The 22842-nt window shown below is 44.4% G+C and overlaps 1 protein-coding gene across 3 annotated transcripts in view; it reads left to right on the forward strand.

Moving 5' to 3' along the window:
* CD274 (CD274 molecule) overlaps positions 1-22842 on the forward strand; it is a 293265-nt gene that overhangs the window by 121696 nt on the left and 148727 nt on the right. For all 3 annotated transcript variants that reach the window (XM_086961494.1, XM_086961495.1, XM_086961496.1), the window contains exons 2-3: positions 3619-3688; positions 6863-7225. In XM_086961494.1, coding sequence (XP_086817620.1) covers positions 3625-3688; positions 6863-7225 — 427 coding nt within the window. In that variant the 5' untranslated portion in view covers positions 3619-3624. The remainder of the gene's footprint in view (positions 1-3618; positions 3689-6862; positions 7226-22842) is intronic.

Here is a 22842-nt window from a genome sequence, read left to right on the forward strand (position 1 = left end):
ACCACAGCACCGAGACCGCCCTAATCGCAGCCACCGATGACATCAGAACCCTGATCGACAACGAGGAAACAGCGGCACTCATCCTCCTGGACCTCTCTGCGGCGTTCGACACTGTCTGCCACCGCACCCTAGTGAAGCGCCTCAGCAACATCGGAATCCGAGAGAAAGCGCTGGAGTGGATCATCTCGTTCCTCACTGGAGGAACCCAGAGAGTCCGCCTCCCTCCGTTCAGATCCGAGGCCACCAAAGTCATCTGCGGCGTACCACAAGGATCTTCACTCAGTCCAACCCTCTTCAACGTCTACATGAGCCCCCTCGCAGCCATCGCACGCCAACACAACCTCAACATCATCTCCTATGCCGACGACACCTAGCTCATCCTCTCCCTCACCAACGACCCCACTACCGCCAGAGCCAACCTACACGAAGGGATGAAAGACGTCGCCGACTGGATGAGGAACAGCCGCCTTAAACTGATCTCAGACAAGACGGAAGTCCTCATCCTGGGATCTTCACCCTCCGCTTGGGACGACTCCTGGTGGCCCTGGGCACCGCTCCCAAACCAACGGACCACGCACGCAACCTGGGCTTCATCCTGGACTCCTCCCTGTCAATGACCAGACAAGTCAGCGCCGTATCATCCTCGTGCTTCAACACCCTGCACATGTTCCGCAAGATCTTTAGATGGATCCCCACTAAAACCAGGAAGACTGTCACCCAGGCACTCGTCACCAGCCAACTGGACTACGGAAAGACCCTCTACGCCGGAACCACAGTCAAACTTCAAAAAAGACTCCAACGCATTCAGAACGCCTCCGCACGACTCATCCTGGACATCCCTCGACACAGCCACATCACCGGACACCTGAGAGACCTGCACTGGCTCCCCGTCAGCAAGAGAATCACGTTCAGACTCCTCACCCATGCACACAAGGCTCTCCACGACCTGGGCCCCAAGTACCTCAACGACCGCATGACCTTCTACACGCCGACCCGCCAGCTACGATCGACCAGCCACGCACTTGCCACCGTACCACACATCCGCAGAGCCACCACCGGAGGAAGATCCTTCTCCTACCTGGCAGCCAAGACTTGGAACTCCCTCCCCACCCACCTTCGGCGAACCCAAGACCATCTCTCCTTCAGGTTGCAGCTTGAGACCCTCCCAGGTGAGTAGCGCGCTTTACAAATGCCGTGATTGATTGATTGATTGATTGACTGACTGAGAGAGAGAGAGACTGACAGAGAGAGAGAGAGAGACTGAGAGAGAGACTGACCGAGAGAGATGGCTAGACAGAGAGAGTGAGACTGACTGACTGACTGAGAGAGAGAGACTGACAGAGAGAGATAGAGACTGACTGAGAGAGAGACTGGCTGAGAGAGAGAGAGGCTAAAAGAGAGAGAGACTGACAGAGAGAGTGGAGAGAGAGTAAAGAGAGAGAGAGAGTGGAGGGAGAGAGAAAGTGGAGAGAGACAGTGGAGAGACAGTGGAGAGAGAGTGGAGAGCGAGTGAGACAGTGGAGATAGAGTGGACAGAGTAGATAGAGAGAGTGGAGAGAGAGTAGAGAGACTGACTGACTGACTGAGAGACTGACTGGCTGAGATACTGACTGACAGAGAGAGAGAGAATGACAGGGAGAGGCAGAGACTGACTGAGAGAGAGAGGCCGACTAAGAGAGAGAGAGACTGACAGAGAGAGAGAGAGACTGACAGAGAGAGAGAGAGAGACTGCCTGACGGAGAGAGGCTGCCTGAGAGAGAGAACCTGACCGCCAGCGAGAGAGACTGACTGACTGATAGAGACTGACTGAAGAGAGAGACTGAATGACAGAGAGAGAGAGACTAACTGTGAGAGTGAGACTGACTCACTAAGAGAGAGAGAGAGAGAGAGAGAGAGAGAGAGAGAGAGAGAGAGACTGTGATGGAATTGGGGTCACTGTGTGTATGAAGCTATACAATGCCTCTTAAGATTGCTATTGTCTACTAATAAAAATGTATTATCAAAATGTGCTCTTTGTAGTTTGTCTGCTTTTGAAATACTGCATTGTCGCTTTGTCTAATGTTTTAAAACGGAAACGAGAAGCAGCAGTTAATGCACTTTTGTCAAAACTGAACGATGAGTGGGCCCGATGTTGTATATCATGATAGGAGTCTGCATCAGGAAACCCACCTAAAATTGGGCAAACTTACCCGGCCTACTGGTGGCAGGGACCCTGTAATGAATGTACCACCGCCTATGATACCCTGCTGGCAGACTAAGCCCAACCTTTAACTCCACCATCCACTGTTAGTTATAACGGCTGTATTGGTGACAGTGGCATAACAATAACCCCGCATCCCCTGCAGGATGGCGGGTCGCTGGCCTGAGAGCTCTAGACTGGCACAGAGAATGGGAGGGGAGCTCCCTCCAGGTAGCTTGCAGGGGGGCCCCCTCAAGTTTCGTTACGCAACTGCCACTATATCACACAACCCCACTCTCACTTTATTAGGCAGCTGATGCACTAATAAGTCACATTACAAAATATCTGTTTACTGTAGTCGTAGAAAAAATGTACCTCATTGATATGTATGATGCAGTAGTCCTTTTGTGACTCCTTATAATTGCCTGCAAATGAAGGGATGGCCGCATGTGTCAGACCCCACACCATGCATTAGAATTCACTGCATGCCAACTTTAAATTAAGAAAATGTGTGTAAATGGTGCACTGTGTGCAAATGCACGTTTGTTTCATTTCTTTAATTTCTCCACAGGAAAAAAACACCTTTTTTCCTTGGAAAAATACATTCCCTATTCACACACTCTAAGTTTAAAGGAGATCCATTTCCCCTTCAACCATGAAATGCCAGATATTCCAGATTTTTGCTTTAGTAAAGATTTGTCCAAATGTTTGAATTAGAATTTGTGAATTGAATTTAAAAAAAAGTACAGGTTTGTGGGCGTTCACAAACATTTAAGGCAACTCATGCATCGATCTACCCACAGTAGTGAATGCACGTCTTCTCGTTGAAAAGTCTATAAATTCATGGCAGTCATAAATTAAGCCATTCCTGAAAATGTCGTTTTATGGCTGAAAAGGGTTTTGTGAATTGGGTTTTTTGCCTACGGAGTTTAAGCAAATCCTTGAAGCCTTGTTTCATTGGGATACCTTAGAAGGATGCAGCTGTCTCAAACATGTAAATGCAGGAAGATCTAACATTAAAACATCCCTAGCATTTAAGGTAAGAAGATGAACTAAAGCTACAATAAATAAAATGTGGCTCAGTGCATGTGATGGAGTTCAGGATCGTCATACGCTTTGTGATCGTGCCAGTTTCTGTCTTCGTAAATGGTAAACGCCATATGCATGCACTTCTACCCCATAAGCAAGACACAATATAGCAATAACTTTAAGTTGCCCTTACAGAAATTATAAGTTTCACAGTGCAGATCTGGTAATAACTCAACCAATGCTGTTATTCTGAACTTTGAAGTAAGGCGACATATCCTCTTCTAAAACTGCCCTAGCACTCCATTCCATATTGACTTAATCAGACTGCCATGTTCTATGTGATCCAAATTTTGTTTTATGCCCATATTTGTCAAATAGCTAACCTAGCTGATTAATCTGTTCTATTTCAGGAGCCAATGAGGGAGATGGACATGACTGTTCTTGTCTTTACTTGTATATTCAAATGGAATTTCATAAATGGTAAGCTATTACTATCAACCTCTATGCATGCATATATGTTTAGCTGGAGGAGCCGTCACTCATTCTCATGTCAGTTTCCATTGGATATTGCTTGAATCCACACTTTAAATATGGCTGACTAGTCAAAAGAAATGAAGTCTGTGCCCTCTCTTCCTTGTAGCACTTTCTCTACTTAATTATTGTTGTTGCTTTTCAGTTCCCTGTTGTGTTTAACAGTCCCTGAGTGTAGCCCCCTAAGTATACCTGCTAGTTGTTGAAATATTGCTGATTCGATTTACAAAGGCAAATATAGATATTTGGGTACCAAACTCTTGAGTACATTTTAAACACGGCTGTTCTCTCACAAAACCCGAAGGAAGTTAAGCTAACGACAGTTAACCTTCATACATATAAATGGAACCTCAGCACACTGTACCTTTCTGGCATAGAAAATAGCATCTGCTGTCGGATTTTCATGGGGTGGTATGCAAAACCCATACTTAATCTTACCTATGCACAGGAAAGCATCATGAATCAAGCAATTCATCAATACATTTGCAAACCAACACCAGCCTCCCAGGTATTTTAAGGGGTCACCCGGTGATGAGAAAAAACTAGTTCCCCTTACCTAGTCCTGTATGACTAACAATCATGAACAATAAGAATTCTAGAATGTTTCTTTGTTTGATGTCAGCAGCTTTTGTTAAGAAATATTACGACATAATTAACTAGATTGAACTTTTAAGTTTGTCATGTCCTCTGCGAACAGTACACTGAACTAGGGGTCTGTGTAAGATATTTTCCCCCATAAATCATCAGCACTGATAAATCATTTATTTATACAAGTTAACAAATCAATTTGATCAATCTTTGAGTCACACTCAACTGGTATCCCAGTATTTAAGAAATATTTAGGAAACCACCCTAGCATCCTCCTTCACCTTCTTCTCTGAAACATGAAAGGCTAATTCTTGCATAAAACAGCAAGTACATTGGATTCTAAACAATGCTATATCTTAATTATCTTTTACAGTAGAATTATAGTATTCATTTTTCATTGAATCCACATTAGTCAAACACAAGGTGTTAGAAAATGGGTTATTAGTTGAGGGGTGTAAGTGCATCTCAGGTAATAATCACACTGTTTGTCAGGGTGAACCAGTAAAGTCACAAAATAAACCTTAGCTCAACACTCTGGTAGCTATGGCACAGGGTAGACAGACTTAACTTAGAGGCAATGTGTAATTATTTCTACAGTATTAAAACAGAGTTGAAATGCAAAACAATAAAAATCCTAAAATTAATTAGAAAATATAACAAAATGTAATATACAAAATGACATACAAATGACAAAAATCAAATATGGGGAACTGGAGATATATATATATGTTTAAGTTTGAGTACAGATGGTGCTAAAAAGCACAATATACCAAAGATATTCAGTGGTCATGGAAGAGCAGAACCAAGTTACAATTTGATCCTGAACGTGATAGAGCATGACTGGATACACTAACCCTGGTAATCCTGCCAAAGATTTTACCTTTTGATCTTAGTCCTTTAAGTCTCAATTCCCCACAGGAGTACACTTCTAAAGCCCTCCAAGACCTAAGGTGAGACACTTATAGACTTAAAGGATTGCAGGCAGAAGCCAACAGGAGGGTCTAGTTCAGGTCCATGTGGCACTGGTCAACTGAACGGTTGTAGGAAAAGACCTCTTTTATTTTGTTGTGTCTGTGTAGCTTTAACAAGAGGTCAGCCTTATGATCCTTGGAGAGCACCTCTTTGTACAAGAGAGAGGGAGAGCACATCCAGTCTTCTAGGCCCTTCTCAGGTCTCAAACAGATGGTTGACTCCCTTTCTCATCTTCCACAGGCTCAGGGTTGTTCTGAAGTGGGTGCCTGGAGGTGCCATATTTATGCCTGGCACAAACTAGTGGGTGGCAATGACCCCTGCAGTGCTCAAACCAATAGGATAAAGGTTGCCAGCACTAACCCTACCTACTTTAGGCATTTTCAAGATGGACCAAGTCTTCAATCACAATAAACCTAGGCTCTGAAGGCTGAGGTGATGTGTGGGGAGAGTACTATGGTAGGCCTGGTGTCCTACCACATCTAACACTAAAATCCAGTTTTAAGCAGTCCCTGTCCCCCTCAACAAACTCAAAGACAGAAGTACGGTAACATCAAAGCTGAGCTTTCAGCAACCAGACATTGGATCCACACAAAGTGTTTCAGTATTCTATTTACCTCCTTCGAAGTGCACCCAAAATGTTATATACAAACCTAATAGGACTGTCAAACAGGCGTGACACTGTAATATCAAAGAAAGTCCCACTGTCATTGTGGCCTGACTGGCTGGTAAAACAACAGAAGGGACCTGCCCAAGTGTTTGCTAACATTTGCCTGTGACAGGGAAGGTCTCTTTGAAGTGTGCCTCAAGTGTCACATGAAAAGGCCCATGAGACCTGTCAAGCACCATATGACATTCAAGCAAAACTTTACACTTTAATGTCAAAAAGGTACCTCCCAACCCCCTTCAATATTCTGTTAGGTTCAAAGTAGTCATCTTTGCCCATTCATGTAAACATATTGCTGTGCTCTGGGAGCAAGTTCACAACTCATTCACCCCTTTTTAAATGTGAATAACTGGCAGCGAAGTGGGAGAACAATATGTAAATGTAGCGTTTAGGGGCTTTAGGAAGGGTAAAGGTAACTTTTGTAAAAGTTGTTTTTCCATGATATTTAGAGCAAATCTGAACTGATCATTAAATTAAGTTTTAAGAACTTTTCAGTGGTCATTGCTTTATCATTCTTCAGCCATGTCCAAATAGTGGGCGGGTTTTAATGGTGCAGGCAGCAAAACTGGAATTCCTTGCCTCTCCACCTCAGACAGCAACAAGTGTAGTAAATTCTCCAAAAGAAACTGAAGAATTGTCTACTTGCTGTCACGTGTCAATATCCTGCTGCCTATTTACGTTTTCTTTCTGGGTATAGTTTTCTTAGTGCCCTGAATCCTATAGATATGTGAGCACTATATAAATAAGAATAAAAAGAACACTGATAAATTCTAATAGCAGTTAAGAAACAACTTAAAGTCAATATATGTGATATTCATTATACTATTACTACCGGTGTAATTGCCAAATTTGAATGAATGCTCAAAATCTGATGTCTGACTGTAGAATTTCCTTTCTAGCCCTCTTTTCAGTGAAAGCCCCAGTGTCATCTTACAAGGTCCAAATAGGGGAAACTGTGGCTTTGGAATGCAGGTTCCCAGTTAATGACACTTTAAGAATGAAAGATTTAATGATCACCTGGCTTTGGAGAAGGGCGCCAGACACAGACCAACAAGAAGTTTATGTCTTTCACAACGGCAAGGAAGACCTTTCGAAGCAAGAGAGCGGCTACAGAGGACGAGTGACCTTTGTGAAGGACACCCTGTCCAAAGGCCGGGTTCTGCTTCAGATCTCCAATGTAAGGCTCACCGACAGAGGAACGTACCAGTGCCTGATCGGGTACGGGGGAGCTGACTACAAGCACATTGACCTGGTGGTGGAAGGTGAGAATTACTCCTTTGGTGAAACATTTTGATTCACTCCCTTCTTGCTGCTTTTTACAAAATTGCTTCACTTCTGCAGAGTCTAATGTTCAAATTTGTTTTCGAATTGGACAGTTTATCCTAAAAAAATTCTGGTGAAAATACCAAACGTTAGAATTACGCACAGTATTTTAGTGTGATCATGTATAGAGCATACATAATGTGTACCCGTGTAAAATGGCGCTATATTTCCATCAGGGGGGTCTGGTAGCACTCATTATGGTGTAGATTTCACCAGAGCCGAGATGGCAATATGGGGCACTATTAAAGAAGTTAGCCATGATGCGTTTTTTATATGGCATATTTATTTTGGGTTGTTAGTTTGAAGAAGCTCCCAGAGACTGGATGCAGCAGTGTTTAGTGCAGGGTCTAGCTGCAATCCAGGTCCACCAGCCAAACACCATTGTACACTGAGCGAGACCGTGAGCAGCATGGTGGTTTGCGCAGTGGGCCCAGCCACAGGCCCAAGGCCATGTACAATGTGGATTGGCGGCAAAGTGTTTGGGTGCTGTAGGTCCTCACTAGAGGACAGGTCTGCAGCTGAATACTTATGTGTTGAGACTGAGGCTGTGAGCAGCATAAGTTGGCTGGACAGTGGGTTAGGAACAGGGTCTGGCCTCAGGCCAGGATCTGAGGACACGCCTTGCTTTGAGTGGTGGGAATGATATGGGGAGAGGATGTGGTCTCATGACTAGACTGCCGACTTTGGCGCTGGGAAACCAAGGTTCGAGCCTCGGCGTCGACTTCACATCCTGTGATTCTTGGCAAATCACTTAATCTCCCTGTGCCTACCCAAATAATCAATGTGTCCTCATGTAACATAACCGGTGCTCATGTAAAGTGCTCCAATACTTTCAGGTCGAGTTTGCAGTACATAAATCTGCACAAGGTGAAAACTGTGAACAGCAGAAGTTGTGGTAGAAAAGAAGGAGATCTCCAGGAGTAAACCCAATGGAAACAATCAACAGTCGGAGAACATTTACCACCCCACAATACATAGGGATTCACACTTTCGAGTAAAATATCATTATGTTTGAATTTAATTTGCCAACTCTTTATCTCTTGAGGTACAACATTTTGACAGACAAAAGAGTAAACAAAAGATGGGCTCACAGCGAACAAATCACAAGGAAAAATTGGGCACAAGTTTAGACATACACCTAAGCTTGCTCAGCACTTCCATGAAAGCAGTTATGTACAAAGAAAAAAATGCAAAACATACAACATGTTTAACAATGCAATGCACTTATAACTAAATCCACTTGTTGCTAATTATACATAAGTGTTGTGTGCCTAATTTATGGCGCATGAATCGTAATGTCCATCAATGTCTAGGTTAGATTTGGGGACTCTAGTTGGCAGAGGTAGATACCTTTGACCAAATAGGGACCCTTGCATCTAGTCAGGGTAAGGGGATATACTCCTAAAATAACCCCTGCTCACCCCCTTGGTAACTTGGCATGAGCAGACAGGCTGATCTCAGAGGCAGTGTGTAAAGCATTTGTGAACACATACCGTAACCCAGTGACAACTCTACAGATGGACACCACACAACTTGTAGTATAAAAAGTAGTATTTTTATATAGTCTAAACACAAGACTACAAACAACAAAAATCCACAATACTGTACTTTAAAAATGGTAAAAATAGCTTAGTTCTCTTTAGATGTAAAATGCAACACTTTGTTCAATGTACCTTTGGATGCGTAACACTATACAACAAAAGTGTTGTAGGGAAGGTGATGTGTCAGTTCCTTACACGCAAGAACGGTGATGCGTCGGATCCCTACTGCTGTGTAAGGGATGCGTTGGTTCTTCTCGGCGTGATGAGGTGATGCGTCAGTTTCTTAATGCGCTTCCCTGGTGATGCGACCAGCAGCGCCGTGATGCGATAAAGATTCGGTGCAATGAAACAAAATGGCGTCTTCTTCTCAATGCGACTACGATGTATGCACGCCCAACTGCAGTGTTGCGACTCAACAATTCTTCTGAGCCGCGACAGGCCAGGCGACACGCTTCTCTGGTGATTCAACGGCATCTGCTGCGACAGCGACATTCTTCTCTGGTGATGCGAGGCACTTCGGGTGATGCGATGGCGACAGCGGAAGCTGCAGCACGCTTCTCCGGTGATGCAACAGCGTCTGCTGCAACAACGACACTCTTCTCCGGTGATGGAATGACAACGGCTGCGGCGGTGACACGCTTCTTCGTCTTGAGTCACGCTTCCAGCTCCAAATGACACACAGTCTCTCAGAAGGCCCACCTCAATTGCAGGCACTTCAATTCCCAGCAAGGGAAGGCAGAGGAGCTGGTTTGTGAAGTCTGTTGTCCCTGAGACTTCAGCAGGAACCAAGCTCTATCTCACGCCCTTGGAGATCCTGTACAAGTTGATTTGAAAGTAGCACAAAATCCTTTTTTCCTTTCTTTGGCAGTTAGGCAACCACTGCAGACCGATCCCCCAAACAGCACTCAGCTTATGGATAGTTTCTCTGGTCCCTCTCCTCAGCACAGCTTCTTCTTTCTTCCCCAAAATAGATCTAAAGTTTTTGGGTCTTGGTCCAAATATTTGTACTAGCAAATCCTTTGTCCTCTGAAGGCAGAGGGTCCTGTCCCGAGTCCAAAGCAGTTCTGTGCAGTCCTGGAGCACTTTGTTGACAAGACTCCTTCTTTCCTTTGACAGTGTAGGCCAGGGGCATCAGACGCACCACAGGAGGTGGAGCCAGCATTGTGTAGAAAAGCACAGCCCTACTCAGGTCCCAGGTGCAACTCCTCCCCCCATCTACATCAGATCTCTCTATTCAACCCTGTGCTGACTCACCCTGTCTCATGGAATCCCCCAGCCCCTGTTACTCAAATCCAGATAAGGAATACACAATCTAGCAGAGGCAGGCTGCTAGATTGTGACAAGATGACATTTTCTAACACAGAATGCTAAAACAAACTTCACTAAAAGATGTATGTTATCATTCTGAGGGATCACTGAAATAATATCGACCTCACAAATATCGAGTTGACAAAATAGCGTTGACAAAATATCGATGGACAAAATATCGACTCTAAAATATCGAGTTACTAAAATATAGACTGTAAAAAATATCTCTTTTTTAAATGTCTTTAAATTAAGTTAATACTAATGTAGTAATAAATATATTTAGTCTAAACTTACTTTAAATTATTAAAATAATGTTATATTAATAAATATTTATTTTAAATTAAAAATAAATCTAAAAAATTAATACATATATATTTATATAATTTTTTATATTAAATAAACATATATAATAATTTTACCGTAGCATAGCAAAATAGTTAACAATTATTGTAACAATTGTAGTGAATTCTACTATAGCTAAAGCGTTGGATAGCATAGGGGTAAAATTTACTATTCCCACTCCAGTGGGTGCAACAGTAGGGAAAGCGCTGGATAGCGTAGGGGTAAAAATTACTATTCCCACTCCAGTGAGTGCAACAGTAGGGAAAGCGTTGGATAGCGTAGGGGTTAAAATTACTATTCCCACTCCAGTGGGTGCTACAGTAGGGAAAGCGTTGGATAGCGTAGGGGTTAAAATTACTATTCCCACTCCAGTGGGTGCAACAGTAGGGAAAGCGTTGGACAGCGTAGGGGTTAAAATTACTATTCCCACTCAAGTGGGTGCAACAGTAGGGAAAGCGTTGGATAGCGTAGAGGTTAAAATAACTATTCCCACTCCAAAGAGTGCAAAAGTAGGGAAAGCGTTGGATAGCGTAGGGGTTAAAATTACTATTCCCACTCCAGTGGGTGCAAAAGTAGGGAAAGCGTTGGATAGCATAGGGGTTAAAATTACTATTCCCACTCCAGTGGGTGCAACATTAGGGAAAGCGTTGGATAGCGTAGGGGTTAAAATTACTATTCCCACTCCAGTGGGTGCAACAGTAGGGAAAGCGCTGGATAGCGTAGGGGTTAAAATTACTATTCCAACTCCAGTGGGTGCAACAGTAAGGAAAGCGTTGGAAAGCGTAGGTGTAAAAATTACAATCCACACTCCAGAGAATACAACATTAGGGAAAGTAAATCTTTCATATATAAATCAAAAATCTAACAAGAAATATCTAATAATAAGTATTAAAAATTAAATAAAAATGTTATGTAATAGAATAAGTAATAATTGACATTTAATAATTAACAATAATTATTTAATTTATTCACCTATTAATACAAATTAATTAAACATAAACAATTAATTTTTTAATAATTAAAAATTATTTCACTATTATTTCCAAATAAATAACGTGTATTTTGTAAAAATTTAATTAATTATTAATATATTACTTTCCACCCTATGCCCCTATAAACTCACAACCCGCTACAGAAATTAAATTAGTAAAATTCACATAATAACCAATTAATCAAATAATATAAAATAATTAACAATTATTATTAAATTAATGAACACATATAAATTAATTAACAATTAATTACTAATTACTATCAATAAATATATTTACATATTTAATTATTTTTAATTAAATTACTTCCCACCCTATTCCCCTATAAACCCACAACCCGCTACAGAATTACGTTACGCAATAATTATAAAAGCAAAAATCATTTAATAAAATTATTTTTAACATAAATACACATTTTTCACTAATATTATTACATAAAAATACACTATAAAATATTATATATTATTAAAAAATCGATATTTTTGCTATCTATATTTTATACAGTCGATATTACTTCACTTACCTTAAAAACTATATTTTTGTAGTCTATATTCTGTCCAGTCGATATTTTGTCCAGTCTATATTATTTACTCGATATTATGTCCAAACGATATTTTGGACTCGATATTATGTCTGTGCACCCATTCTGAGTTCAGGCATCCTAAACTCGAATTTCTACCCAGTTCCCTGAGTTAGTTAGGATTATAAGATGGTATAATCAAACTGCCCATTCTGGCCTATGGGGAACAGGTAGCCTTGCAATAGTGGAAAACTAAAATGGCTGTAATTCACTATTAGGACATGCCACACACACCAGGGCATGTCCTACCTTTTTACCTACAATTGACCCTGCCCTTGGACCTAGCATAGGGGTGACTAATATGCAGAAAAGGGAAGGTTTCTGGACTGGTGAGTGGGTGCATTTGCCTAGTCAACATGGCAGTACCAGACTGCACATAGGCTCTGCAATGGCAGACCTGAGACACACTTTACAGGCTGCTTCTGTGGGTGGCACAACCAGTGCTGCAAGCCCACCAGCAGCATTTGATTTACCAGCCCTGGGCACCTGCAGTGCATTGTACTAGGTTCTGACAGTAAATCAAATAAGCCAATCATGGAGTCACTAATCCATACATCAATATACAATAGGGTGAGAATATGCACTGTAGCACTGATCAGCAGCGGTAAAGTGCCCAGAGTCATAAAACCAAAAAAAACAGGTCAGACAAAATACAGGTGTAAGGCAAAAAGTTCAGGGATGACCCTGCAAAAAGGACCAAGTCCAACAGTCTAAATCTGTGAGCAATCCATGTATTGTAGAAACACATGCATCTATTCCGTACAGTATCCAGTGTAACTTTTGATGCCTGGGAGATGTTTACTCAATCATAAAAATATGCTTATGTTTTTATTAAGCGCATGGCTGCCCTAGGTCTTCCCAGTGCTGATTGAGAATTGCTGACAGAAAAAGAGGTGAGGACCTGAAGTGAAGACACCACGCAGTCTAGTAGGTTGAAGGGTGGGTTTAATCGTGTTGTACATCCATCCTAGAAGGGGCACTGGAGCAACTGACTCCAAGAGAATGCAGAGTCCCAGTGACCTCATGACATTCCAGTCCCATGCCACAGACTACACAATACCACACATCTCCCGTTTTATAAAACAAAGAATAATGCAAAGCAAATAACAAGGTGGTTATCACAGTGAAATAAAGCAGATTCCTTTTAAGATGAGTTTAACAGTTACAGAGCACTGTGCCCATACCCCCCCAATAGAAAAAGAGAAAGGAGTAGAAAGAGAGGAAGAAAAAAACCTGAGAAGAAAGAAGCAAAGATATCAAGATAATCAACGTAGAACAAAGTCATTCCGTTTCTTTGGCCTTACGGGGGCGCGAACACTCCTTCTGATAGTATGTGTCAGCACATTTTTCTTCAAACATTTCTTAGTTTTGTTAGGTGAGGAGAACACTGAGGCTAACATTTCTTAGTATCACTAGACATGACATTATGCCAAAGCCACACGAGAAATGCCCCACCAATTCCTGTTGGAGAGTTTCACAGAGTTCTTACCTAGTTCACAAATCTGAACAGGATCTTTGAATTTGGATAAACCTTTTCCAACAAGTATTGGATTTTTCACACCTACTCTGCCACCTATTTCTAGCCTACATTCCTTCCTTAAACCTGGGTTAGCTTTAACAGTTCTCTTTAAATTGACAAGGTTTGAATTCATCTCAGCTGATTTCCACCATTTATCAACACTCCCAACCTTCTGTGAAATGTTTGTAGTCCAAAAAGGAAAAAGTTCTGAGACAGGCTTGCTATCCCTCACCAACTTGAAAGGAGATTTCCCAGTTACTGAATGTTGTGTAGTGCAGTGAGACCAGACTAAATCTTGAATGGACTTGGTAACACATACATTGTTTTTAATAGAAGATTGGATGCCTTCCGCAAGTACTTTGTTGAAACGTTCAACTTTCCCATTACTTTGAGGATGGTAAAGAGGTGTCTTCAAATGTTTTATAGCGCACTTTTCAAAAAAGAAGACATTTCAGTTGGGGTGAACTGAACCCTATTGTCAGTAAGAATCTCACCAGGAAGACCTTCTCTTGAAAATACCCTATGGAAACACTTAATTGCTTTTTTGGTAGTGGGTTCAGAGATTGCTTCAACTTTAACCCACCTATAGAGGTGATCCAACATGACAAAGAAGTATCTCATGTGGTTAGGAAGAATTTGATAAGGATCTACGTAATCTACACCAATGAGCTGCCATGCTCTCTTGGGGCAAAGACTGAGTGACTCAACTTGAGGCTCAGTCATTAAGACCTTGTCGCTGAGTTTACATTTGGCACAATTAAAAACAAATTCTTCGACCTCAGTGTCCATGCAAGACTACCTAAATCTGTCTCTGATCTTTCTCTTAGTCAAAGTGGAGCCTAAGTGGCCACTATGTGCTAAACCGATTAAGCGTTTACGAAAACACGAAGGTGCAATTAGTTTGTCTCCACAAATTAAAATACCACCTTCTAAAGACAACTCATCTAAAACTTTCCAAAACATTTGAAGTTCATGTTGCAATTGAGTCTCTTTAGACCAGCCAGATTTTACAAAAGCAATAACTTTGCTGAGAACACAATCAGATTCAACGGCAGAGATCCAATCTTTCTCACAGAAAGTAACATCATCTATATAAGCAATAAAGCACTCTTCAATTTCTGTTTTCCATTCAAGATTCTCAGGTTCTTCAATGGGAAGCCTAGATAAGCAGTCTGCTTGAAAATGTTTCCCACCAAGGATTTACTCAATGGAAAAAGTGAACTCTAAAAGTTTTGCTACTAATCTTGAAATTCTGGCAGTGGTACGTTTGCCAGAAAGTATGTTTACCAACTCAAAATCCACAACCGTCAACATCAATTTTTCAAACACCCAAGATTAGTTGCTTCAGATCTGGATCACCCAATCACGTGTCCACTTTCAAATTTTGTCCTGCACATGGACAACAATGCAAGAATGTGGGAAAATGGACCATTTTTCAAAAGCATGCAGGGGGGTAGGTTTAACAACCCTGTTTACGGCGTAGTCAGTGAAGATCATGATGTTGATGACAGCAACAATGATGACACACTTAAAGAGTTACTATAAGGTGTGTCAAACAAGAGAGGTTTTCGTCAGTTGCCGATCCAGAAATTGAAGTTTGGATCAATGGAATTCCCATCAGACTTCTAGTAGATACTGGAGCTCGTGTTACTATTTTAGATCATATTAAGTAAACACAATCTTGGGGTACACAATCTTTACTACCTCAGGATCTCATGACAGTGGCTTTTGAGGGTAGTAAAGTGGATCTCATTGGCTATTTTTGGTCCTCCATCAAACTATTACAATCTTCCATCAACCGAAAAAGTTATGGAGCACGTAAAGGCATGAGTGTCTTAGGTCTTGTTCATCAGGCCGAGTTTAATTTATCTTTTAGACCTGGTTCTAGCAACCCTATTAACATAGAAAAGCTGTGTATACTGGCAACTTGAATTAGTTGGCAGTATACAGAGTGAACTGCTCCCTGGCCCCTTCTCTCAAGAGAAAGATCAATACAAGAATGGTTTTGGAAGTCCCAGATTGTCACCGGATTTGAAGTTAAGACACCACACAGTCTGTAGGTTGAAGGGTGGGTTTAATCTTGTTGTACATCCATCCTAGAAGGGGCACTGGAGCAACTGACACCAAGAGAATGGAGAGCCCCAATGACCTCATGACATTCCAGTCCCATGACATTCCAAGCCAAAGACTACACAATACCACAGGACCCAATTAAAGGGTTACTGGGGGAACAGCCATGCCTTGAGCTTTTTCCTAAAGCTGCGTTCCTCTTCAGAAGGGTATGAAATTCCGAAGCTTTGGAACTAGATGAGAAAATGATCTACCTCACCATCTCGATTTCTTGAGTCTTAGGAGTCGTTTGTGTCCTGATCTTATATACATACACACATGCCATGCATCCACGAGCCCACACACATGCATGTGCAGCTTTCATACACCCATATATACACACAGCTATCTGCATTGACCCAAAGACCATAAATATTAATAAACTAGAGTCTATGCTCATTGAAATAGCAAAGGGGATATTTCAAGCACATCTTTCTGTGGTGGTCACCAAACTTAGTCACATGACAGATGACTGAAAAACAAATGGCCGCTTTTGGAAATGGCCCTTTTTGCAGGGTTATCACCAAACTTTTTGCTTCTTCCTCCTTTACTTTTTCTGACCTGTGGTTGTTGACAATAGGACTCTGGGCCCTTTACCACTGCTGATCAGTGCTAAAGTGCATATCCTCTCTGTGCAAATTGTTATTGTAATTAGTTATCCACGATTGGCATTTTTGTATCACCAAGAAGTCCCTAGTAAAGTGCACTGTGTCTGCCAGGGCTGGTGCTACAAATGCTACTAGTGGTCCTGCAGCACTGATTGTGCCACCCACATGAGTAGCCCTAAAATGGTGTCTATGGCCTGCCACCGCAGTGTCTGTGTGCGGTCTGTGAATTGCCATGTCAACCTGGCCAGTGTCCCCACTGACCAGGCCTAACCCTTCCCTTTCTGTACACATTGGTCACCCCTATGGAAGGCCCAAGGTACCCTCTTGGGTAGGGTGCAGTGTATGTGAAAGGTAGAGCATGTACTAGTGCAGATGACATGCTCTGGTAGTGAATTACAGCCATTTTCGTTTTTCACTATTGTAAGACTATCTTGCCCATGTGATATAATGGGGAATGGTAGCTACAGTGGTTACCTGCATGTCTTCCCATAATAGCAAGATAGGACATACAAGTCTGGTATCCCTGAACTCAGAATTTATTAACACATCTTTTAGGAAAGGTGTTTTTTAAATCCTGTGTTTGAGAACAGCACTTTTAAAAAATGGCTGTTCTCTTGTCTGACCCTTCTGTGTGCCTTGGCCTGTTTGTGAATTGACTGTCTGGTTTGTGAGTGACAGGGGCTGGGTGGCTCCCAGAGGCTGAGTGAGCCATCCCTGGGCTGAATAGCTCCATCTGCATCTAGAGTGGTGGGAGGGGGTCGCACCTGGGCCTGAATAGGGCTGTGCCTGCCTTCCACAATGCTGGCTCCACCCCCTGCTGGACGGCTGACAACCCTACCCCTGTCTCTGAAAGGAAAGGAGAGGCCAGGAAAACAAAGTGTTCAAGGAACACCCAGAACTGGTTCAGACCAGGTTCAGAGCTCTCCTGCACAAAGGGAACAAATACTTTTAGGGGTATGAGTACAGGACCCCAGACTACAGACAATTAGATCGTCCAGGAATCAAGAAGGAACCTCTGCCAAGGAGAAAGCTGGAAGACTGAAAAGGCAGGACTGTCCTGCTGTGTTTTTGTGGGCTGACCTGCAGTTGCTTTGCTGCCAAGGAGAGGGGAAGGACTTTGCTTTGTGCTGTGTCCTCTTGCTTGAAGAGATCTCCAAGGGCCTGAGTTGAGCTGGCTCCCTGTTAAGAAGTCCCAGGAACAAAAGGACTTAACTCCCAAGCTTCCCTGAACTCTACTGAGAGAGTTCTGTCCTTCCTTGAGTCTTAGGCCAGTTGTCGTGCCTCTGGAAGATGTACCTGTGTTTGAGAAGCTGGAAAAGAAGATACTAAAGACTTTCTGCAAAGTTTCCCCATCAGTACGAGGAAATTCCTGCCGCCCCGAATATCGAGATTGTCAAGCGCCTGTTGCCGCTCCAAGAATTGACGCATCCTTCACTAGCGGAATGCATCGCTCCGGTGAGGGAAAAGTGCCATCGCTGTGAGTATCGTCGCAGAGCCTTTCATCACTAGATGAGATAGTCGCACTACCTGCTTGCAGACCGCATGATGTCGCTGCGAGAGTCGTCGCAGAGCCATCGCATCAAGGGGCCGCAAGAGGAGAAGATCGACGCTGCGCCGCGCATCGCCGCTGCAACTGAGATCGTTGCCGACCCGAAAATCTTCGCATCGTACCTTTTCCGAAAAGCTTCCTACGAAACCTGTGCACCGGAATCCATACAAGGTATCGCCTCCTGCCCCATACAGACCGGATTCGACGCAACACGCCCGGTGCGTCCAGCGGAGTTGTCGCATCGCCTCCCCAGGGTCTCAGGAGTGACGCATCGCTTGTTTTTCAACGCTGCAGCTTTCACTTGGAACTTTTGTCGCATCTAAAGGTACTGTTGGCTAAAATGTGACGCAGCTGTGGATTATTTTAACGCAACCTTAAGAACTCTTTTGAAACCATATTCTTCAACTGTGTATGTTGAATTTTTGTCGTTCTGGTCTTGTGTAGATTAGATTAAATACTTTTATTTTTCTAAACTGTTGTGGAGTCCATTTGTGGTGTTTTCACTGTGTTACTGTGAGTGTTGGTACAAATACTTCACACATTGCCTTTGATAAGCCTGACTGCTCGTGCCAAGCTACCAAGGGGGTGAGCAGGGGTTATCTAAAGAGTGTATCCTCCTTACCCTGACTAGAAGCAAGGGTCCCTATTTGGACAGTGGTACCTACCTCTGCCAACTAGAGGCCCCCAGACCTAAGAGCAGCTGACCGCAAACTGCAGTATATAACTGAATGGGAGACACATGATATAGATGCTGCTGTTGCAGGGGTTGCAGGTATGCGCACATGTGGAGTAGGTAAGGAAAGGTGGGACAATGATATACATGACTGACGTCTCCAGCTTTATTTAGGTCTACAGTGTCCTTAGGACCCTAACCGAGTTCATTTATAAGCTTATTTTACAATATTTGGCATTTCTTAGAGAACATGTGTGCACCACCTCCAAGATATACACAACTAAAGACCTAGCAAATGAGAATGAGCTTAGTCTTTGTCAAAACTAAGGACGAGTACGCTTCAAAGCAGTTACAAAGCATAATGGATTCTCATTCTTCAAAGTAGCATCTAGACTAGAAAAGTAATTTTCTCCATATTGCTGCTGCTTCCTGGACATTGAAGGTATCCCTGTTTATACAGGGGGTCAAATAAGGCACTCAAGTGGTTGGAAATGTGATCAAATCTTTATAAATCCATAGGCACTCTGACAGTCATGTTTCCAAATGGAAAGGAGTAATTTCAATAGGTCCAATTATTAATAGTTGCTGTTATCAAGCCTGAAACCCACAAATACATTGAGCGCTGGTATGTTGATAGAGGTGGGGGCAGGGATGACACCTGGGCAGGTGCAATAAGAAGATGAAGAGGATAAAGGGGTTTATCCATCACTCCCATAATCCTGGGTCCTTCCATCCTGTTCAACAGGACAGAATGGTTGATAGTGTTAAAGATCCCACAGATATCCAAAAGTACAGCAACCATGACTCCTCAAACATCCAATTCCTGTTCTGTGTCATTAAGGAATGGGCCCACGAAAGACTCCAGGCAGTTCTGGGATTCAGCAAAAATCTGAGGCCACTTCATAATGATCCATTCCAGAGCTTATGATGCAACTGGTAGTAAATGTAATGACCACTGTAATAGTGGTTTACTAACTGCTAGGCCCCTACCTTATTGCAGTAACATTATACAATATGAAGATTGGCCGGTCGGCTACTTGAAAGAACTGTTTAAAAAATCCAACTTGAATAACATTCTATGGTAAACCTGACTTTGGCCTTCGTTTGACATTTTGTAGCCAGTCACCAGAAGAAGGGATTCAAAACAGTGCAGCAGGTTTTTTTCGCAAAAGAGGTGGACCTCCTCCGTGGCTAAGTTATGTAAATGTCATTGTGTAGATCGAATAGGATTAGTGCAAGGCAACCATCAAGGCAACATATGCAGCCATTTCCATGAGTGTTTGAAAATTCATTCAAATACACTCAGCCATGGGGATGATCATGCAGTACGTGTTTGCCAACAGTTATCGTTAGCAGGGTCCTGCATATTTGACAGCAATTTCTGTCTACCGAAACCAACCATGAAGTTGCTAAATATTGGGGGAGTGGCCAGCCAGCCAATATGGCGGACATGATCTGCTAGAGCTCCGCCCTTAGACCCCTAGTTCTTCTGTGTATTCTCCTGCAGAGGTGCTTTTTGTGCCTGTGCCGCGTGGAGTAGGGGATGGGGAAGCAGTGCGGAGCCCGTGGAGCCCAGCAGATTGCAGATTCCAGCCGCTGCGGCGGAGTTTGAAGGTGGACTGAGGCAGCCCGGTCTGCAACGGAACGGAGCGAAAACTGCCCCGGGCCCAGCGACCGTTGAGGCGACCTCAGCTGCTGCTGGAGCACCGCTGTGAGGCGCTGGACACCGCTCTAGGCCTGGGCGCCCTGTAAGCTCGGCGGAGAGGTGCCACCCGGAGGTTCGGTGGGCTCTGAGACCCAGTGCTGCTGGTGGCCGCTGATGGGAGGAGGGGGCTGGAGTGTGGCCCGGCGTCGTTGGCGAGCAAGGAGTTGTGGCTGGGTGTCTTAAGCGAGGCCCACACCCTGGGCCTGGGCGGGCTGCAACACATGGTGCGGCGAAGATTTGAGGACCTGTGCCTGCGAGTGAGGCAGCGCTGACGGAAGATGCGGCAGCCCCCGAGGCATACAAATGCTGTCCCCTCCGGAGCCTGAGGCATGCGGAGATCCGCGGGCTCGCCTAATCATGGCGCTGCTGGCCTGCGGTGGAAACGTGACTGCCGCATAACCACGGACGAGGGAGCAGCTGTGTGCCAAGACCACTGAGCGGTGAGGAGCGGGACCCGGGGCGGACAGGGAAAGCCCCAAGGAGGCGCTGGAACACAGGGAAGGGTGTCACCTCGTGGCGCCCATCGCAGCTGCGGCGCATTCGGAGGCCTTCGGTGGTGGGGCGGAAGATGGAGTGCTAGGCCCGCAGTGACCTCAGCGTTGGGCAGTGGTGGTGCATGAGAGGCCGTGCTGCCCTGTACTAACCGGCTGGAGAGGCCTTGGCCTGGGACCGAGAATCTGGCCCGCCTCACAGTGGAGCGAGGATCTGTGAGAGTTACTGGTGCTGAAGTTGGCAAAGTGGTGGCTGTGAGGAGCTGCTAGGCAGACAGCTGAGACATTTCGAGGGGACTGCCCTTGCGACTTGGCCATGGCTTGGAGGCTGTATGACTATTAACCTTTTGCATGCTCATGATGAGCTGAGCTCGTCATGAGGCACGGTGCTCCGGTGCTCAGCTCGTCATGGGCCGTGGAACGCTCAGGTGTGGGGAGAATTCCCCTGCTGTGCTGAGCGTTCCACTGGAGCCAATGCACCTGTGATGAGCTGAGCTCGCCATGAGCACAGGAGCACCGTAGCTCATGACAAGCTCAGCTCGTCATGAGCATGCAGGCGCTGTGCGCGCCCCCTTCCCCCCAGCACAGCGGGGGAATTACCCCCGCAGCAAAGGGGTTAAGGTATTGGGCCGCTGTACTGAGCCGGGTGTGGCAACAGAGGGGGCAACCTGTTACAGTCGGTGCTGGTAATTGCGCCGTGCAGTCACAGCTCAGAGACATCGTGACTCGTGGGCTGAGAGACTACGGCCGGACACCCTGAGACCTGGGCGCCATCTTAGAACCGGCGCCATTTTAACTGCTCCTGTAGCCCAAGTGGTTCATTCTTGCTGCGAGATCTGCGTCGCGTGCAGGGGAGGCACCAGGCGTTCGAGACTGTGCTAGACAAGCTGGATTCTCCTGCCTGCGGCACTGAGGCCCTGTTGCCCGGAGACACTGGAAAGGAGTGGGTGCAGTTTGCTTGTGAGGAGGCATAAGTAAGGAGGCCCCAGGTGAAGGAGACGGGGTGGCCCTCCCTGAGCTGGGCAGAGAAGCGGGGCTGCTGCCTACGACATTTACAAAGCTGTAAGTGGCCATTCGGTGACACGACCCCTGCTGGTGCCGATGCCGGGCACGGATAGGAGGCCACCCCTCTGCTGCCGGAGCCTCAACTGATCTGGTGAGGCGGCTTTTCTCCTAGCATCGCGGGCTGTTCTTCTGTCTGGATAATCTGTCAGGTAAATTACTGGCCCTCTGGGGCATGCAGGTTTAAGGTGCAGGCCCAGCTGTGGCTGGGGTGCGTGTGCGCATGGGGGCCTTGGGGGCCGAAGGAGGGTGAAGGGGGCGGGAGGAGGATCAGCATGAATATGTGTCTGTGGTTTTGCCGCTGTTGTTTCAGTTTCTTTGCGTTGTTGAATAAATGTCATTCTTGTGCGCAAGTCCATGCTGGAGGGTCCACCCAAAACCCTGCTATTGTACAAGGCTCAACGAGTGGACAGTCATGGACTAACCTGGAGGCTGCCCGATTAGGCACCCCACGCCCTAGCCATCTCTGGGCGCTTATCCTTTGGTCATGAGATACCGCTACTGTGACTTTGTCACTTCAATTTGTACTGATGTACGGTATATGAATGTTGAACTGACGAGCCCGGATAGCTGTGATGCATTGGTTGATGTTTGCACTGTACTTTGAAAACGATAAAATGCTAATAAACAGATTTGACAAAAAAAATGAAGTTGCTAATTATTGCACCAGGAGAATTGGCATGACATGAATGGGATACCCGCTGGCTTCACAGATGACTTGTACATTGGCTGAATGCCAGTTGTTACAATTGAAGAACAGATGTTCATTTGACCAAGCTGGCTATAGAGCAACATGGGTGAAGTTCAGTGCCACAATGTGCCATGGAAGTTAAACACACGTGGGGTGACCCTGTGTCCCTCAGAACCTGGGTATAGATTAGTAAACAAAAAGTGGTTCTGTCTGGTTTATGTCAATTCCTTTTCAGTGCACCTAATGTCACACGGATATGTTGATTATAACTTTCACATCAGTATCTCAACCACCGAAATAGAAAATCTTTACAGAAAATAAAGGCCATGACTCAATAGTAGTGTCTACTGTTTATCTTATATCAGAGTTAAATCATCAATATTTAC

Source organism: Lissotriton vulgaris, chromosome 3_1 (assembly GCF_964263255.1).
Source record: "Lissotriton vulgaris chromosome 3_1, aLisVul1.2, whole genome shotgun sequence".
In the NCBI taxonomy this organism is placed as follows: Eukaryota; Metazoa; Chordata; class Amphibia; order Caudata; family Salamandridae; genus Lissotriton; species Lissotriton vulgaris.